Raw genomic sequence first — 19,286 nt, 5'->3', positions numbered from 1 at the left:
TAAACATGGATGTAAACACTGCTGGATTTAAAATACTTAAATCACAAATGTTTAATGGCGAAGGAAATACACTCAACATGTTTGCTTAACATGCTCAAGGATACACACAGTCTCATTCATGAAATGTTTGTAAATATGTGCGTAGATTTGCACATAAAAAACATTGGTTCTAAAAACCTACACCGCCTTCATGAGCCCTGTGAAAACCCAGACTTGATCATGGGCATGTGTGTATGTTCATGAATACCAATCAATTTTAAACTGATAGTGTACTCCTGCTAGTCAGTAATTAGCATACATCCCCACCCATGATCACCAGTGACCACCATATATGTAGGTGATAATTACTATGGATAGGTGCATCCTGTCAACCTGCGAACACAGAGCATACAAAGGAGAGATAAAGAAAGAAAAACGTTTCCGACCTTGAGATTGAAATTATTATTATTTTTTTAAAATATATTTTATAGGGCATTTTGCCTTTATTGTACAGGACAGGTAAGTGTGGGGGGGGACATGCAGCAAAGGGCCACAGGCTGGATTTGAACCCGGGCCGCTGCGGCAACAGCCTTGTACATGGGGTGCCTGCTCTGCCACTGAGCCACCAATGCCCCGGGATTTAAATCATTTTCTCTCTCCTGATTGATACAGGTTGGAAAGGGATGCCAGAAATGTAGAAAACACATGTATTAAGTCAATTTAAATAACTCATTCACATTTTTAATCTTTTGTCATGTTTTACTTACATGTTTCAAAGGCATTTATGTACTGTGAACATAACAGAGCACAATACAAATTAAAATTGTAATTTTTAATAATGCCAGGCAATATTCCTTATTTACACAAGCACTTCAAGCACTCAGAAGCATTCAGAAGCAGGTGTAGATTTTGTAAATACCTATGAAAAGATAAGAGCTACTAACATATTGATGAATTGCCAAAATACACGCTAATTTCCTTCTGCAAACAGTTTACACACAAATTCATTCTGCTTACATTTCATGAATGAGACCCAGTGTGTTCTGGTGAGTAACATTGAATTTAAACATAACTTCTATTTGTTTACAGAAAAACTCCACAGGGTCCCTTTACTGTAAGAAAAACAAAGTCCTTATATTGTAGACACAGACTACTAGTCCCCATATCCCTCATTCTTTCTTCAAAATAAATTAAACATGCAGCTTATCATTATTTATACAGAGCATCTACAGGACAAAAACATACAGGCAAGTATCACATTACAGTAAGTGATGTAATAAGCGCACTGTACCTGTTGTAGTCAACAAATCTTATGAGGAGAGGGTAGAAGGCGTACAGGTCTCTAACCAGTATGGTGAATTGGTCCATGATGAGAAGCTCTGTCTCTGACATCTCCCCCCTCCCCTCTGCCTTGCTGTGTTCCTCATCCATCAGCACAACTGCTGCTTTCTACAGGACACAGTAACACACAGCTTTCTCTCCATTTCAACAACAAATATACTGTCATCCTAGTGGTAGTATTAGGAGTAGTATTACAGTCCTACTTTGCAAAAACATTGCATTAGACTTACAAACTTACTGTTACATTATTTAAAGCTGGGGTAGGCAGTTTCATTTTTGGTGTCATTAGGCAAACATTCTATAATAAACTTAGTATAATGTAATTCAAATCGACTGAAAGAAAAACTGGACCTCTGCACCTCCTCATGACTCTTATTTTCCAGGCTTTAGAAAATCTAGACTGTGGCAGGAGACCCTGGCCAATCACAGGTCATTTCAGAGAGAGGGAGCTCCTATTGGCTGTCCTACAAATGCAGATGCAAATGCGCATCCCTTCTGTGAAAACCTGATTTAATGGTATAGAATCCTGCAGAGAAAGTTGCTATTTGCAAGAGCCTAAAATCACAGTGTGTCCTCTGCCTCTGTCTCTGTCGCTGCAGATCAACTCACTGGGAGGACAGCTGGCAGCAGTTCCGGAGACTGACCCCTAGTCAGCAGCCACAGCAACCCGACTGCAGCCAATGCAAACCCCACATCCTGGGGACTGGACAGCCCTGACTCCTCATCAGATCAGCAAGCTTTCTGTTGCTGTCATTACACAGGTTAGACCCAATGCTGCCACTGACCATCAGCCCACTGTGAAACCTGGCACTGAGGGGTTTGTGCCAGCAGAAATGGAGTTGCTGCAGCTGCTGATGAAAGTTCCAGTTTCAGAACTGCTGTCCACTGTCCTCTAAGGCAAGTAGTTCACAGTGGCAGGGAGCAACTGCTGTACAAGTGAAAGATTAAGTAAATCAGTGTATGGAAAAAGCCTAAACTACCATATGAAGTGTGTGCATTTGCACATGGTCGTCTGGTGGGAGGGGCTTAGGACACAGAGTGGAAAGCTGTACAGGGTGGGTATATTTTGCCAGGTTTTTTTGCCTTTCCAGATTTTTGCCTACCCCAGCTTTAAGTCACTGCTTGCACATCTCTGATAGCTTAAGATGGTATCAAATGAACATATGTATATACTGTGTGTGTTTTTTAAGTCCACCAATATTCTAATGAGCTAAATAACAATCTTTAACATAATAAAATGACAGGACTCACTTTTTTGAGTTTCTCCATCAGAGGCAGAAAATGGGTCTTGAGCAGCTGGGCTTTGGCCTTGCTGATGATTGGCTGAGAGAAGACTTTGAAGCAGGAAAAAGAGACAGGGTTTAATGACTAAGCATAAAAAAGAATTGTGTATATGTGTGTCGAGGTGACTGATGCGGTGTGGCAATTCAAACCTTTTCATGCCACCTGGAATTATATTTAAGACAATTATATAGAAAAAAAAAACCTGACAACATTACGTAAAAAATATGTCATTATCACTCACACACACACACACACACACACACACACACACACACACACGCACACAGAGTTTACCAGCTAGCCTTTTCATCCAGGCTCCTTCATCTATTCCCAGGTTGTTGTAGATGATCTTGAGGATGTTTCCCAGCAGAGTGTTCATGTGTTCAGATGTCACCGAGGTGCAACAGCTGTCAGCTTTGTCTGGATTGCTCTCTGGTCCATGCTCCCACCAATGAGACATGTAGCTGCACAACATCGGCAACACCACCTAGAGAAAATGGAAAAAAAACATGCTACAATCATAAGGTTTATGTTGAGTTTTGTTAACCTCTGTGGGGAAATCAATCTTCTGCATTAACCCACTGAGCTATTTAGTAGCAGTGGTCAGCCAATGGGCACCTCAGGTGTGGCAGCTCGGGTTTAGTGGTATGACAAAAAACAGAGCACCTTGAGGGAAACAAACTCATGTGGATAGGGGTACAACAGATAAAAAGTTGATGTGTATTTTCAAGTTTGTTAGTTAGTTATATGTCCCACCTCCATAACATGGGGCATCTGAGTGTATCGCATGCCAGACTCTGCCAGCTCCATGATCTCCTCCAGGCACTTGTCTAAGTTTGGGATCAGAGGACAAACCTCCCCCACCTGCCCTGGAAGACCTAGAGCTGAGAGGTGGAAAGACAATGTACTTAAACAATGAATATACACATCAATATATAGCTCAATAATTACACACACACTCACACACACACACACACACACACACACACACACACACACACACACACATACGCACAATTAACTTTGCATTTCAAGCAGAAGCTACGTAGCGTGCCTGCTAACACTATCACTGGTTTCCACAAGATGTTACTTTCTGCTCATGCCATATCAACACCTGCTGAGTAATTTCTGAACAGTCAATGCTGTGTTTGTCCTCCATTAGAAAGGAAGAGATCTATCTGGACTTATCAGTCTTTTATGGTTGTGGTGATGGTAAATGACCAGACTGCCATAACTAACAGCAACTGATGGTCGTGATATCTAAGTGCTTTAGACGTTTCTCTGTCATTTGAATCTCACAGTAACACACGATGAGCTCAGTTACTAAGACACTGTAATTCTCAGAGGATACAACTACCTCAAGACTTGTATTCATTGACTTGATGTTATTCCATCCTCTCATATTTGTAGAATTCAAGTGCACAGAGTGGCTAACATTGAAATACATATCATACTCATGCGTACCTGTTCTGTCTTTAGTTCCTTTGCTGTTGTAGATAGAGAAGCTGTTGAACTTGTTGATGTGAGGCTCAAGGAATGCAACAGGAAAGGCTCCTGAGAAGGCAGCTAAACACTTCCCTAATGCTGGACGCTGTCTGGAGAGGAGGATAGGATAAGATAGGATGGGATGGGATGGGATGGGATAGGATGGGATGGGGTAGGGTAGAGTAGGGTAGGGTAGGGTAGGGTAGGATAGGATAGGATAGGATAGGATAGGATAGGATAGGGTGGGGTGGGGTAGGACAGGAAGAAAGGAGACAAGAGGAAACAGCAAAGGAGAGGAGATAAATATTTTTTTCATTATTATTATTTCCATATCAATCATATATTGCTTTTGTTCATAAACTGTAATAATATGCAAGATTGCCTATTTTTTGTTAACATGCTAAAAACCATAAACTATTCAGACAGGCAGCTTTGTAATATTGTTTCGTAATATTACATTTGGTGATATTGTTTAATAAGTTTAGATTAGCCTTTCCTTTCTCTTGTCTTATACATTTAGGAAACTCAAAATTGTGAATTTGTAACTAAACCAGTGTTAACTGTGTTGGTCTTTCGTCAGCTATTAGAAATACCATGGATTGTTAATTGCCTCTGTTTCATCTTACTTAATCTGCTTCCTGTGTTTAAATTTCAACATCTTTATCTCCTGGTTCAGACACTGGGTTTGAAAACTGTTTGCCAGTGTTTTCCTCAAACTGAAAAGATGCCGTTAGGGACCATATGCTGACTCCTGTCATTTGCAATGCAAAGACTATTACAGGAGGAACATTTGTGCAGTGTGAAATTCAGATGAACTGAACACAAATAAACTGCAGGTAAACCAGATATAGTGCAGGAGGAGGCATTTGGATTTTATGAAGCTCAGCACTGGGTGTGTTTTTTACAAGGTAATAGTGAATTAGCAGTGATAATGTGTTTGTTACAAGTTTTACAGTCACAGCTGTAGCACATCTGCAATGTTAAATTAATTCATTCCTCTCATTCTGCCATAAGTATTTTACACACAATGAAATACTGAGCTTGCTGGGTAAAGAAGTAGAAGTACATCAGCACATTAATGGGGTTCTTATGCTGGTCTCTTTTCTCTTTTTAACACACATTTGGTTTCTTATTGGTTCAAACAGTTTATGGCTGTGCGATTTCTCTGTCACAATTACGCTGGGTCTGCTCCATTTCAGTATGCCTGTGCACCACTTAACGTGTAATGGTGATGGCCGATAAGTGCTTAAATGGAATGTAATCTGTCAGCCAGCAGCAACCATGTAACTGTCAGCTGACAAAACAAACATTAATGTCAGCCTACAGGGCAAAAACCATGGTAGCTTTCCCTGCTGACCAATAATTGCCTGTATGGATAGTAATGTTCACAGTATGATTTTATGTAACCTGGATGACATTCATCAGTTCTCTGTTTTATCAATCTCTCTTGACTTGTTTGTGTTTGCATGGGCTACGTGGTCATGGTGACATATATGCTGCGCTCGCCGCTAAAATTTAGTGGAGTGGATTACCTGTCAAATGGTGTGCAGACTCCACCTACTCAGCACAAAGCAGGCGTACACTGGCGTGGTAATGGTGCGGAATCACAGCATGCAAAGTTTGGGTGTTGTCATAGTAACATAAGATGTGGCTTTGTAGCTTTGCTATTTTCGCAGATGTTATGTTGGTATGCTGATTTTGAGTTGTATTCGATGCCCTCTGTAAACTCAAATACTCTTCACAGTACATGTAAACTTCCATACAAATGTGGAACAAACGTGATTATATGACAGGTTATTGTACCTTCAATATGGTACATGTGTACTGTAGGGTTTACTGTACCTCTCTACATAGATGCTTTTGTTGGTTCCCAGAAAATAGAGGCTGTTGAGGATTCTGTAGCAGGAAACCTGGACATCATCCACTGAGAGAAAGAGAGGTGAACAAAAAAAGATGTTTGCAGTTTACATTTCAGGGAGTTCTCTTCTTTGATTTTAATGAAAAATAAAAATAAAAACATTTTTCCTGTAAATGACCAACTATTACATTTTTCATCAGAACTGAACATGAAATTTCATGCTGGAAATGTGATATTACCCATTAGATACAATTTTTAACCGATATGTAAATACATGAATTTGTTCTTTAAGAAGAAAACATTTGAAACATTCACTGTTTGGATTTCACCGTCGATGCCTCAAGCCAACATAATGAGTAGCACAAGTCAATACGCACATATGAGGTCTTCTCCAAACATGTTTTGTCCAATGTGTTCGAACAGAGAGGAGAGGACGGGCAGCAGAGCGAAGGTGGTGTAGTTGATAATCTGAGTGACACCTCGTGGCTGCTCTCTGCTGTGGGTGAACTGGCCCAACTTCAGGTTCTCCTGTGTCTTCTCCAGATCTTCTGCTGCACTGTCAAAGTACAACCGTAATGCTGCCTTCACTGACTCCAGACCAGTCTTCATCACTGTCCTGATAAATGGGGAGAGATAGGTTTCACATTATCTTTACAAGACTGACATCTTCCAACCTGATGTATTCTACAGATCCTGATAGGGGCCGAATGGGCGTTTGCCCAGGCGCCATAGGGGGGTGTCGCCCAGGGCGCCATTTAGGCTAGAACTGCCACTGCTGGAAACTGTCGGGAAACTGTTCGACTTCACTGTGGCTTTTTGTCACCGCCTCCTGCTGCAGCAGCCTGATATTGTCCACTTTCCAGTTCATCTCGGACAAGCGCCCTGAAACTCATTCAAAGCTCTGGCTCATCACTGTGAGTTATACTCACATACGGTTAGAATACGGGTAGGATGGCCTGCTCTGGCCACCCACTCTCTCATTAGTACACCTTTTTATATGAGGCAATTCTTGAGCTGCTCCCAAATTACCTGTGTGTCAATGCAGAAAAGTGCCAGATAATCCTCTTTGCTTTCTCAGGACTTTTTTATGTACAAAACCGGAAAAAGTCCATTCGTGTATTTTGCACCCTTGGCTGCAAAATGACTTGAAACTCAATGAGTTAATCTAGCTAAATGCCTTTAAATACAGAATGAAAGAATCAGAGGCAGATTCCATAGAGGCCCATTTATGCTCAACGTTAAATACGGATCCGGATACGGACGGAGCCTTCTGTGTGTGCTCTGCATTCATTTCGTCCATATTTCTGCCCGTTTCTATCAAGCTTACGGATACGGGCCAAACGGAGCAGTACCACCGGAAACCGTGGGGGCAGTGTTGCTGTCACTATCCAATATGTAGCTCTCTCTCTCTCTCTCTCTCTCTCTCTCTCGTATTCTATTACTGCATCTTGCTAACTCAGCCATTCTGGATGTCACTAACTCGGCTTCTTCTCCGGAGCCTTTGTGCTCCACTGTCTCTCAGATTAACTCATATCGCAGCGGTGCCTGGACAGCGTGACGTGTGTGGTTGTGCTGCTGTCGTGGTCCTGCCAGATGCCTCCTGCTGCTGCTGCCATCATTAGTCATTAGTCATACTTCTACTGTTATTATACACATATGACTATTGTCACACATGTATACTGCCAGATACTAATATATACTTTCAACATATTGTACCACAGTAGCCAGAACTATAACTATAATATTATTACTTTCAATAATGTTGTTGTAAGCTACTGTCATTACCTGCATCTCTCTCTCTCTCTCTCTCTCTCTTTCTCTGTCTCATTGTGTCATGTGGATAACTGTTAATTTGTTATGCTGATTTGTTCTGTACGACATCTATTGCACGTCTGTCCGTCCTGGAAGAGGGATCCCTCCTCAGTTGCTCTTCCTGAGGTTTCTACTGGTTTTTTTCCCCGTTAAAGGGTTTTTTTGGGGGAGTTTTTCCTTATCTGCTGCGAGGGTCATAAGGACAGAGGGATGTCGTATGCTGTAAAGCCCTGTGAGGCAAATTGTGATTTGTGATATTGGGCTTTATAAATAAAATTGAATTGAATTGAATTGAAATAACAATTCAATTTCTCTCATCGGCAGCACTAGAGAAAAGAATTCTCCGTCCTCCAGTCGCGATGTATTTAACGGCCTCACCAACCACTGCCTCCTACAACGCTGCCTCTGTTTTTGTCTTTTATGCAAGAGGTACATTATCAATATCTCCTCCTCAGTCGCCATGTTTGTTTTTGAGTTTGTTGTTGTCATAAACTTTTGATGCTGGGCTGCCTCCTGGTGGATATATTGGTTAACATCCATGCCAACGTAAAGGGTGCATGGAAGTATGTGGGCAGTGACGGTAACATCGTTTGAAACGGACGTATACATTTTTGTACGTAAAGGGAGCATAAATGAGCCTTAAGATGTCAGTGTTTTTAATAGAGATGCATCTATTAGTCTACTGGTGACCAGAATCAGGCAATTTTCAGCTTGACCAGCAATGACCCCTGAGTGGTCTGTCAGTCTCAAAATTGTGTGCCGATTAAATTTACATGCATACCGCACAGCAGTTCTCGTGGCAGGCACAGCAGCACAGAAAGTAACTGTGCTGCTGCTAGCTGCAGTAGTGGGGATTAATGCACCATAGACTTGGTTAAGACTTCACCATGCTAACCAGGCTAGCAGCTAGCATAAGGGTTAGCTCCACCCTCTCTTACAAACATGGTCACTTCTGGCTCCAAAAATCCAAGATGGCATTGACCAAAATGCCAAACTCAATGCTTCAAACTAAGAGTCCACAAACCAATGGGTGATGTCACAATGGCTAAGTTAGTTATACAGTCGGTCCTTCAGCATCATCCCTGTTGTAATGACAAGGGGCAAACACACACACAGACATATAGGCTACAACTTAGTTAATGTCTTTCCTCACCTGGCATCCAGGCTTTGTCCCAGTATCTGCAGACAGTTGACGATGGATGTAGCATTGTTACCTGAAAAGTAGACAGGATCACTTAATACAGAGAGTGTGCACATACTGGGTAGGGTTTGAGGTTCCTGTCTGTCAGGTATGTGAAGAGTCAAACACTACAGAGCACTAACACAACAAAACAACAGCCCTGTTCAAACCAACACGTAAGAGTTGTCTGTCTGATGGAATACACATCTGAAGAACACATCTGTCATGTATGTTCTTCAGATAATAATACAGCAGAACATCATGTTCAAAGCAAAAATATGTTCTTTTAAAAAGTGATGATATTACAAGCTTATTAATTCCAGGCTTTTTTGCTGTCAACAGTACTGGAAGCAAAATCCTGACAGCCTGATAAATATCAATAAAAAACTATTTTTTTTTCCCACAAATGTGTCTGTCTGTTTCCAGTTGTATCAAAGGTAGAACATCTTTTTACTTTGAGGAGAATGACACGGTGAAATGCTCTCAGCACATGATATGGTATAACAAGTTTCACTACACACCACACACAGCTGCTGAGCAGAGGACGAGTATACACACAACTATGGTATCATGCATGCATGTGCACACACACACACACACACACACACACACACACACACACACACATACACACACTCCTGTACACACTATTTAAGGATGTTCTAGAGCTTTTTCATGTTCATCCTCTATCTGTTTCTCCCAAACACACTGCTGTCATTTATGATCACAGTTTAATATCAACAATAGATGCAGGATAACTTATTCTATAAACTGTCTCACATGGAAGAAGTTTCAGCGTGTAGTATGTTTAGATCTTTGCACAGTCCTCAGTACAGATCACACAAATATATATTGGTTTAACCAACTGTTAAAAATATAGTACTGAGTTATATTCAGTTTCTGAGGTCTGATTTTAACCTTTAAAGGTAAACTGTGGCGCTTTTGAATACCAGTAGCACTAAGTATCCATGTCCATACATGAGGGTCCCTGTTTCGTTTTTTCTTATGCACACAGCCAAGAAACACAGCAACGTGCCAAAAAAGGCAGGGAAGAAGAAGTCTGCTATCAAGTAAATATGGATGCAAACAATGCAGATTTCAAACTTCTTTAGAAAGTCAGCTTGTTTAAAGTTTTATGAGGGAAAAAATGCATTCAGCATGCTTGGTAGTCCTCAAAGGCACACGGGATGTAAACAAAAAGACTTACAAGACCTGAAGACCATGATAGCTTACAGTATGAATTTCGTCTTAAACAAGTGATGGATACACAATGGTAAATACGAACCTGATTAATAGTACTGCTCTATCATTAAAAACATAGCAAGAAAAAGTTCTGCTTATGCTTGGCTTCCATTATTTATACCTTGTTTAGTGCTGAGGTGCTTGACTATGATAAACACCAGGATTGAAAGTTTTTAAACAACACTCAGCCCTACCAGTGACAGATGACCAGCTGAATGCAAATATATGGAAAATACGAAATGACATGATGGTTCATGGACTTACATGATGACAAGAGGTACCAGAATGCACCCAATATCACTGGTCACTTTACACCAGCAATCACTTAATCAGCAGCATATGGGAGACTATGATGTAACGACTTACAAACTGCAATAACTGTTTTTTGTCCACTTGGGGCAGCGTAAACAAGCTGTAAACAAGTAATAACCAGTAACAAGAATGAGTAAAACCACATAGACGCCCATCATAACCCCAGATTTTTTCATTTTTTTCATGTTTTCAGTTCATGAAAGTTCATTTTTGGATCATCTAAAAAAGCCTTGATCAGCCTTTGGCTTTACTAAAAGACATAGTTTTCTGCCAGGTATATCTGTTTTAATGGTTTTAAGGCTGTTTTCTGCAAGTGAAAATACGAATTAGCATTATCATGGTTAACTATAGCTCTAAATGCAGTGTGTTACCTAAGCTAGCAGCTGGCATTGGTGTTTGCTATACTCTCTAACTTCACTTTTGGCTCCAAAAATCCAAGTTGTGATGGCCAAAATGCCAAACCCAGGGCTCAAAATGGGAGTCCACAAATCAGTGGGTGATGTCATGGTGGCTGTGTCCATTATTTTATACTGTCTAGTTTACATTACCTAACATTTTAGCTGTCCAAAAAAAAAAAAAAAAAAAAAGTTCAGTGTTTGGTTGTACTAAAAGACCCTCTAAGGAGTCAGGTATTCTGTTTTGCCAGTAAGTAAATTTGGTTTCAGTGATTTTAAGCCTGTGTTTTGCTAGTAAAATTTAGCATTAGCATTATCACAGTTAACCATAGAATGTAAATGGCCCATGCATTACATATGCACAATTCATTATGCTCTGCATTTCATCAGGGTTCCCTTCATTCACTTACCCTTGGCCCTTGGTATTATGTAACAGCTTGCATCAAACAGAGGCCTTCAGTTTTTCAGACAAATGGAATGATACTTATGATGGCAGCTGGGATTCCTCCAAGGGCAAGTGTCAAGGGGAAGTCAACAAGGGCATGTTGATCAACTAATGGAACGCAGCCATGATCACTTATGGCTCCAAAAATCCAAGACAGCAACAGCCAAAATGCCAAAGTCAAGGCTTCAAAACCAGAGTCCACAAACTGATAACTGACGTGACAGTGGCTACGTCCATCTTTTTATACAGTCTATGGTTGTGACTCAACACTGACATATCACCTTTTAAGTTGTAACGCCTAACATGTGGAGTGTAGATAATGGCATTTTTCTCTGAGACCAGGAACAGCTAGAGATAATGTGTCATTTGTTTTACTACAAATTGCAAAAAATAATTATAATAAATAAATATTAATATTATAATAACAACAATAATAATAAAGAGACTTCCCTATAAATCTTACTTTTTCTCTCAAGGACACATCTATAGCAAACACAGTACTCTGGGGCCAACATAATATGTAACCACTCGTACTGCAGTCATATTCACTCAGAACCACAGCAGAGAAGGAGCAGAAGTTGAAGCAGTAGGCATGAACGTCCTTACCAAATAAGGATATCCTATGTCTGACAAGAACTCCTAGTTTGCAGAAAAGACTGAAAAGATTTGATGAAAGGAGAGAAGAGGTAGAGAGGGAAGCAGAGGACGAGATAAAATAGTGTGAGACAATCAACCAAGAGAAAGACAAAGAGAGAGCAGGAGAGATATAAAGGCACACAGCCTGTCATACACAGGGAGTACATTAAATATAGCAGTCTCCAACATACATATTAATCAACAATAAAACATAAGTGCAAGCTACACCCTGCAATGCTGGCATGTTTGGATGTCTAATTTATGTCATTTGTCACACATACCTGGTCACCATCTCTTTCTCCTTGTTGGAGGCGTGGCCTCCGCTGCTGATTGGATGGATGGCTGTGGACAGGAAGTACAGCCTATGGTTTTTAAAGTACTGATCCACCAATGGCAAAACGACCTGAGGGTAAAATAACATAAATACAGAGAGTAATTACCCATCTGTCTGTCTTTTAAATACTAAACAATAGGTCTTAGGAATGGACTTTCCATGCAAAGAATTTGATTTCATCTCTAGGAAAATATTGATCAATACAACATACATACATTAAAAGATGTGATTTGAATAAAAGCAAATTAGATTAATTGAGATTATTTTAAATTTGATTGGTCAGAACCCAGCATTAGAATTAGCAGCAGTTTCCATAAGCCCTATGAGATCATCGGAAGGACTGTTACAACACATTCTCACTCTGATCTAGTTACATATCGACGTTTGGTCATGGACTTTCTACATCAACTTATGAGGTACAAGGTACCTTGGGTGCGTTGGTTGTTGACATCCTGGGATGCTGCATCAATTTCAGCATTTTCAGCATTATATGCATTGTCTGATTTCAACATACATGTTTTCACAGGAAATGTACAGTTTGCATACAGTCTCATTCAAAATAAACACACTATGTCAGTACAACACTGCGAGTTGATGTTTTTTTTTTCCTCAACAACAAATGCATGTGGTTACAAGTAGCAAACACACGCTTTTAGGGGGGAAAAAAGAGGGTTTGGCTGTACAGTCTTAAAGATAGCAAAAACATGGCCTCCCGGGTGAAAGTCCGTAGTTGTTGGACCCATCCACCACCCTTCCCACCCATTCTACTTGGACTTGCACCCCCTTAACTTATGTTGTCCCCTTTTTATCTTTTTTCGTTTATCTGACACCAAAAGTCATTGACCAAGTGCTGTTATTTGACAACTTCAGAGTGAGACTGGGTTGACTGCTAAAGACAGGCTTGATGATTACTGCTGGATAACAGTTTTTATATTGCACATCATCAAGCACATTGTTACAAAAAAAAAAAAAACCTCCAAGATTATAATAAACATACCCAAATACCTAACTGATTTATAAATCAAGTGAAATGATGAGTTCTGACCTTTCCAAAGAACTTAATCTGTTGTTCATGAGGAATCTTCTCTCCCTTTGGCTTTGTTCCCAGGTCTAAATGACAGAGAAATCACAATCAAAGACAATAAAGTCTGAACAGATTTGCATGGTGACATTCATCTGACACATTGCCTCGGGTGGTTGATCTAGGAGCAAGATTTTTATTTCATTATCAAAAATATTTAATTTGTGCTGCAAAGAGTCCATTGAAAATAGTAAAATAGTATAAGTGTGGCAGCCAATAACCCTTAAAGAGCGAGAGTTCTTCAGTTTTTAAACTGCACCCAGGGGAAGTACACTCAAAAAGTAAAATGTCTTTTCTTGTGCCATTTTCACACGGGACTGGGTACACCATGTGATATAGGAATTTATCCCGCACATTTCTTTTTGTATGTTTGTGAATGTAAGGCAGATGATTTCTGCAGGTATAATCACAAAAGAAGTAAACATAATATAGTACGTAAGTCCTGCACAATCTCTGCACTACCTTTCAAAAGATGCTCCTTACTATTAATGCCGTCAAGTGCAAACTGTATGTTACAAAAATTTGCATGGCCTTGGCTAAAAGACATGGTATATGTAGGCAAATTAAACGACAATAAATTGTGGGTATTGTATGACTACCAGGTAGTCACCAGCTTTGCACTCTGCTGTTATTTTGGTGACATGACACCTTCCTCTGCACCAGCCTTAATGGATCTAGACCAGAGTTCAGTTACACACAGCATTTGACATGAACACTGCACTACATTAATATAAGAACTGTCATTTGTTTATTATTGAATGAGTAACAGAAAAGTCTTACCAAACTCCATCATGTGTTGGTGTGCCTGGTCTACATATGTGATGAGCTGCTGCAGGAAGGTGTAGGCAAATCGTTTCTCTATAGCTGGAGTGTCCAACTCCTGTGACTTCACACCTCTGGAAACAACATACACACGCTTAAAGGAATGAGCTGCCACTGTGCAAAATACTCTGCCAGCTTAGCTCTATCAAAGGTGAAAACATACCTTCCAACAGCTGGAAAGCTGTCCTATCTAACAGTTGTGTCTTGTTTATCTAACATGTTTAGATACTTATAACTATATAATAACCAACAACAGCAAAGTGCACTGAATGCACACAAAATCTTAAAAGTCTGTAGTTGCTATTTATCATGATATAACATGGTATAACATACCTATTGATTTGTCTGAAGGTATTATTATTTAACTGGCTAGACCAGCATTTCCCTCTTCTTACACTCTCAGTGGTATGTTAAGCTAAACACATCCAAAACCTTTCACACACACAGATGAAATTGAGTTCACTCTAGGTCAGACATTACAGCAAACAAACACATTTCCTAAAATGTCAGCCTGTTCCATTAAATGTGTGAAAGAATACCCAGTAGAGATACACACTGTTATGCACACACTCTGTATGTCATCAGGCAAACCTTAATGCACACAGTGGGGGAAATAAGTTTTCAAGACATCAACATTTTTTTCATTAAACATATTTCCAATGCAACTTTTCACATAAAATTTAGACCTGTCATTGGAATTAACTCAATATAACCACAAGATAAAGGAAATGTAACATTCCAATCTGTAAAAAATGGTTATGTCCAATTAAGTGGAATGACACAGATAAAAAGTACTGCTGGAAGGTCCATCTGTGTCTCATCCTCACCGTCCTGGTGGACGGCAACAGATTCGTATCAAGAAGTGGGCACCCATGATTAGTGTCACCAATTCAGTATCTGACCAATTATGTTTTATGCTGAACATTATATCGCAGTGAATTTGACCTTTGACCTTTTGGATATGAAATGTCATCAATGACTTATGGCCAAAAACATATTTTGTGCAGTCACAGTGACCTTGACCTTCAACCACAAAATTCAAATCAGTTTATTTTTCAGTCCAAATGGACATTTGTGTCAAATTTAAAGAAATTCAATCAATTACAACATCAAAAGGAAGATGAATGTTGCCGTGTACCAGGAAATTCTTAAGAATCTGTCGCCATCCACCAAGACAATGAGGATACGGTAAGGGTGGACTTCCCAGCAGGACAATGGTCCACAACATACTGCAAAGAGATTGTCAGTTGGTTTAAGAGGAAGGAAAAAATGGCCCAGTGCTTGAATGGCCCAGTAAATCATCAGACTTAAAACCAGTAGAAGATTCGTGGAAGGAACTGAAGATTAAGGTTTACAGAATCTTCTAGATTTAAAGACTATCTGTGTGAATGTGACAAAATCCATCCTGAACAGATATTGACATTGCAAACAAAGATTTCTCCACCAAGTATCAAATAGATATCAGTTAGTGGGTTCAGTACTTTTTCTAGGGCAGATTTATTGATTTAATATCAATGTCTGGGTTAAATTTGCTGAAAACAGCTGCAGTGGAAATATGTTTAATAAAAAATGTTGACATGTTGAATACTTATTTCCTTCACTGTGTGTAGGAAACTTACCTAAATTCAACTAATCAATCACATTCAAAATTCAAATGCACATTAGAGTAACTGCACACTGTGTGTGTAAAGTTTTTAGTCTACTTCCTACCTGGACACAGTATAACCGTTGATCTGGAGGAACTTGAGAATGTCTTGTGCTTTTTCTCTGTCTTTGGATTTCTCTTTAGCAGTCAGTGTATCATAGGGAACCAGCAGAGGATGGTTCCCTCCACCTGGAGACAAGAGCAACACAGCAGGATGGAAAATAAAAACAGAACAGGATGACACAAAGAGGACTCTTGTTTATCTAAGCACCTCTTGTTAGTAAAGCTACAGGAACCTTAAAAGCATAATTATAGCTCACTGTATTAGTGGCACTGCCATCAGCTCAGGAAGTTGGCATTTTTCTGATGACTGACTGATCAGTAGATTCTGATTTTAATGCAGTTTTGAGCAGTGTTGAATTGTTTTGTTCAGACAAATATGTCCACAACCCTGATGCATTTTTTTGTTTCAACAGAATATAACAGAAACAAAATAAAGTCATTGATGACTGATAGCAGAAAAGGAAAATGTTTCGGGAAATGCAGTGCACACCTGTGTGTGTATGTGTGTGTGTGTGTGTGTGTGTGTGTGTGTGTGTGTGTGTGTGTGTGTGTGTGTGTGTGTGTGTGTGTGTGTGTGTGTGTGCATGTGCGTGTGTCATATTCACCTTTGGCTTCCAGCTCCATTTTCTTTTTTCTGGCCCAGATATTATGATAATTCTCTGCCAGCAGCTCTGCCATAGACTGGATAAACACAATGTTACATGTACAAGACTCTGTTTCACTGTGCTTATCAATTCATCTATCAACCCACAATATCTTTTAGGTTTTATACTAATATCATTAATCTTCATTAGTGCTACAGCAGCCCAGTTAAACTCAGGGATCAAACACATTTTTAATTTACTTGTTTGTATATATATTGTTTTATCTTTCTGTGTATAGCCTAGGGCTTTATAGCTCAGGTTGGTTGGTCCATTGTTTGGTCGTTTGCTCTTGTCCCACCAAATTCTCACTGGTCAGATAATTGCGGCAGTTACTTTAATAAGGCCGTGTTTCCACCAAAGCGTTGCTTTACCCAGCTGAAAAAAGAAATCTGTTGTTGTTGAGTGCTTGTATTTGTCCTCTGTGATGATTGGTCTATGCTGTATTTGTCCCACCCCTTCTCCACTGTGATTGGACAGCTGGTGACAATGAGGAGTGAAGCATTTCACTCAAAGTTAAACATATTTCAACTTTCGTTTTTAATCAGAAAAACTGATAACATTTCACAGAAGAAATTCAGTGTTTGACTTATCATTATGGATTTATTTTACTCAGTCTCAAAAAAGTCACAGCAGTTCAAGGCGGGATTATAAAGCTTCTGAAAGCCATATGATCACATCGGAACCCTTGTTGTAGAAGCAGGATGGCTAACGTTAGCCTCTGGGCTAAAACTAGTGAGTCTCTGCCTTGCATGCAGCATTACAGATATATTTAATGTTAGTAACATTATGCTGTGTATGACACTGGCAACCCCAAATTTAACTTGTAAAGTGACCAGTATGATAGATCTTTCTCATTAGTTCTGTTCAGCGTTTTGGTGGTGAGATAAACTTGTGCACAGCAGATCAGGTGGAAAAGTGTTAAATGTGCACATTTTTTTCCACTTCAGGCATTCACTTGCCCGAGTTAACTTGCTCGGGGCAAGTGTTAATGTCGAGCTTTGTGACAGAAAAAAAAGGCTTTTGGTGTACACACAACGCCACCAGTAGAGTGCACTTGGTGCAATGTGGTAATTTAGATAACCTAAAGATAACCCGTTCAGAATTTTAACCCCATCAGCAAACCAATTGGTCGAAGAGTCGGTGGAATTTTAGTCAACCAAGATTTTCTTTAGTTGATTACAGCTGTAGTGCACAGTAACCTACCTGCATGTCTCTGGACAGTGTAACATTGCTCATGTCGATTGGTCTCGGGCTGAAAGCTGGAGCTCCCTCAAAAGACAACTGTGAAAAGACAGGATAAACTGTATGTTGATGTCACTTTTCATGTGGTTTTCTATTTTTTATAAACATGAAGTAAATTTGTATTTGCAAATGTGTAACTGTGTGTGCCTATTTGTGTATACCTGGCTGGCCTGTGATATCCTCCTGGACTTATTGTGGAGGCTGGCAGGGTCGCCCTCTCTGATCCTGTCGATGCTCCAGCCCCACGACAGCATGGTCTTCAGAGACTCTCTGACTGACCAGCAATACGCCTCCTTATCCTGCAAAATGACAACCAATCTTTAGACAAAACCTGACAGTGAGTTAGTACCTCTCCAAAATATTTCACCTACAAAACTGCAATACACCACAAGATACTGTAACCTCAAGTGTCAAAGATACAGTATTTCCTTGCCATTGATCCTGAATGGTTTCCAAAAATAATGCTAAGAAATCCAGACTCATGTCAGGCTAGTGATAAATGGCACACTAGAATCAGGATTCCACGAGCTGACACTGTTTCAAAGCTGGCACTCATAGAATCTACCCAAATCCTGCAGCCATTTGTTGGGCCAGATCTGGCTCACATTTGGTTAACAGTGTGCTGTGACACAGTTGAGTGCTTTAACACTTACAGTAGGTACCTGGCTAGGTTAAGTCAAAATATTGCAATTTAGCTTAACAATGAGAACAGAAAGTGAGACTCAGACAGCTGCATGCAGACTACCTTCTCGGAGAGGCCTTTGTATGGTTTTAGTAAAGGGTGGCTCTTGGAGATTTCACAGATCTGGTCCCCATATGACCAGCCATTGGAAAACTATAAAACATACATATGAAACATTTTAAACTTCATTCAGTTTTCATGCAGAATGTAACTACTGAGACGTCAGTTTAGTGTTCCCTAAGTCAGTGTTTCCCAACTGGTCCAGCCAGGGGGCCAGATTTGTCCTCAGTCATTAGTTCTAGGTCCACATAGTTTAATACATTTAGCATCATACCTGCATTTGTCCAAGCTGTTGAGCTAGTTGGCTGTCTCTGTTAAGTAGCTGTCTGTTAGTCACTCACTTTACACAAGGTAACAGCACTTCAAGACAAAAGCTCTGTGCCAGAATTTCACTGTACTTAAAAATAAAGTGTGTTTTTTACAAACTTGACACCTGTCACTTGGGTTTCATTCAGAATGGACCCGTGACCCTCTTTTGGACCATGACCCACCAGTTGGGAAGCACTGCCTTAAAACATACCAGTAGCAGGACCACCACTTTTCATGTTGACTAGTGAACATTATGCGTCCTTACCCTTTCTATACACCACTTCTCATGGTTGTGCTCGGCATATCTGGTTACGAAATAGTCCAGTTTCTCTGGGACAGTCACACTGATAGGGAAGGATAGAAAAACAAAACGCAACAGAATTTAAATCTGATGACAGGACTTCTTTGGATGTTTTTGCTTTGATAAATTCCCCA

At 40.0% G+C, this 19,286-nt stretch overlaps 1 protein-coding gene across 1 annotated transcript in view; it reads right to left on the bottom strand.

Annotated features, from left to right (window-relative positions):
* Positions 1–19,286, bottom strand: part of ryr2a (ryanodine receptor 2a (cardiac)) — a 254,922-nt gene that overhangs the window by 73,205 nt on the left and 162,431 nt on the right. Inside the window, exons 57-74 of the mRNA XM_049562736.1 lie at positions 19,117–19,195; positions 18,546–18,635; positions 17,962–18,099; positions 17,762–17,839; positions 16,520–16,595; positions 15,917–16,040; positions 14,165–14,280; positions 13,349–13,413; positions 12,251–12,372; positions 11,940–11,989; positions 8,913–8,973; positions 6,325–6,563; positions 5,932–6,013; positions 4,069–4,199; positions 3,361–3,488; positions 2,899–3,091; positions 2,572–2,654; positions 1,271–1,428 (exon numbers count right to left, since the gene is read on the bottom strand). Coding sequence (XP_049418693.1) covers positions 1,271–1,428; positions 2,572–2,654; positions 2,899–3,091; positions 3,361–3,488; positions 4,069–4,199; positions 5,932–6,013; positions 6,325–6,563; positions 8,913–8,973; positions 11,940–11,989; positions 12,251–12,372; positions 13,349–13,413; positions 14,165–14,280; positions 15,917–16,040; positions 16,520–16,595; positions 17,762–17,839; positions 17,962–18,099; positions 18,546–18,635; positions 19,117–19,195 — 2,013 coding nt within the window. The remainder of the gene's footprint in view (positions 1–1,270; positions 1,429–2,571; positions 2,655–2,898; positions 3,092–3,360; positions 3,489–4,068; positions 4,200–5,931; positions 6,014–6,324; positions 6,564–8,912; positions 8,974–11,939; positions 11,990–12,250; positions 12,373–13,348; positions 13,414–14,164; positions 14,281–15,916; positions 16,041–16,519; positions 16,596–17,761; positions 17,840–17,961; positions 18,100–18,545; positions 18,636–19,116; positions 19,196–19,286) is intronic.

Source organism: Epinephelus fuscoguttatus, linkage group LG20 (assembly GCF_011397635.1).
Source record: "Epinephelus fuscoguttatus linkage group LG20, E.fuscoguttatus.final_Chr_v1".
In the NCBI taxonomy this organism is placed as follows: Eukaryota; Metazoa; Chordata; class Actinopteri; order Perciformes; family Serranidae; genus Epinephelus; species Epinephelus fuscoguttatus.
The sequence above is the reverse complement of the archived record's forward strand: the minus strand, read 5'-3'. Positions and strand labels throughout refer to the sequence as shown.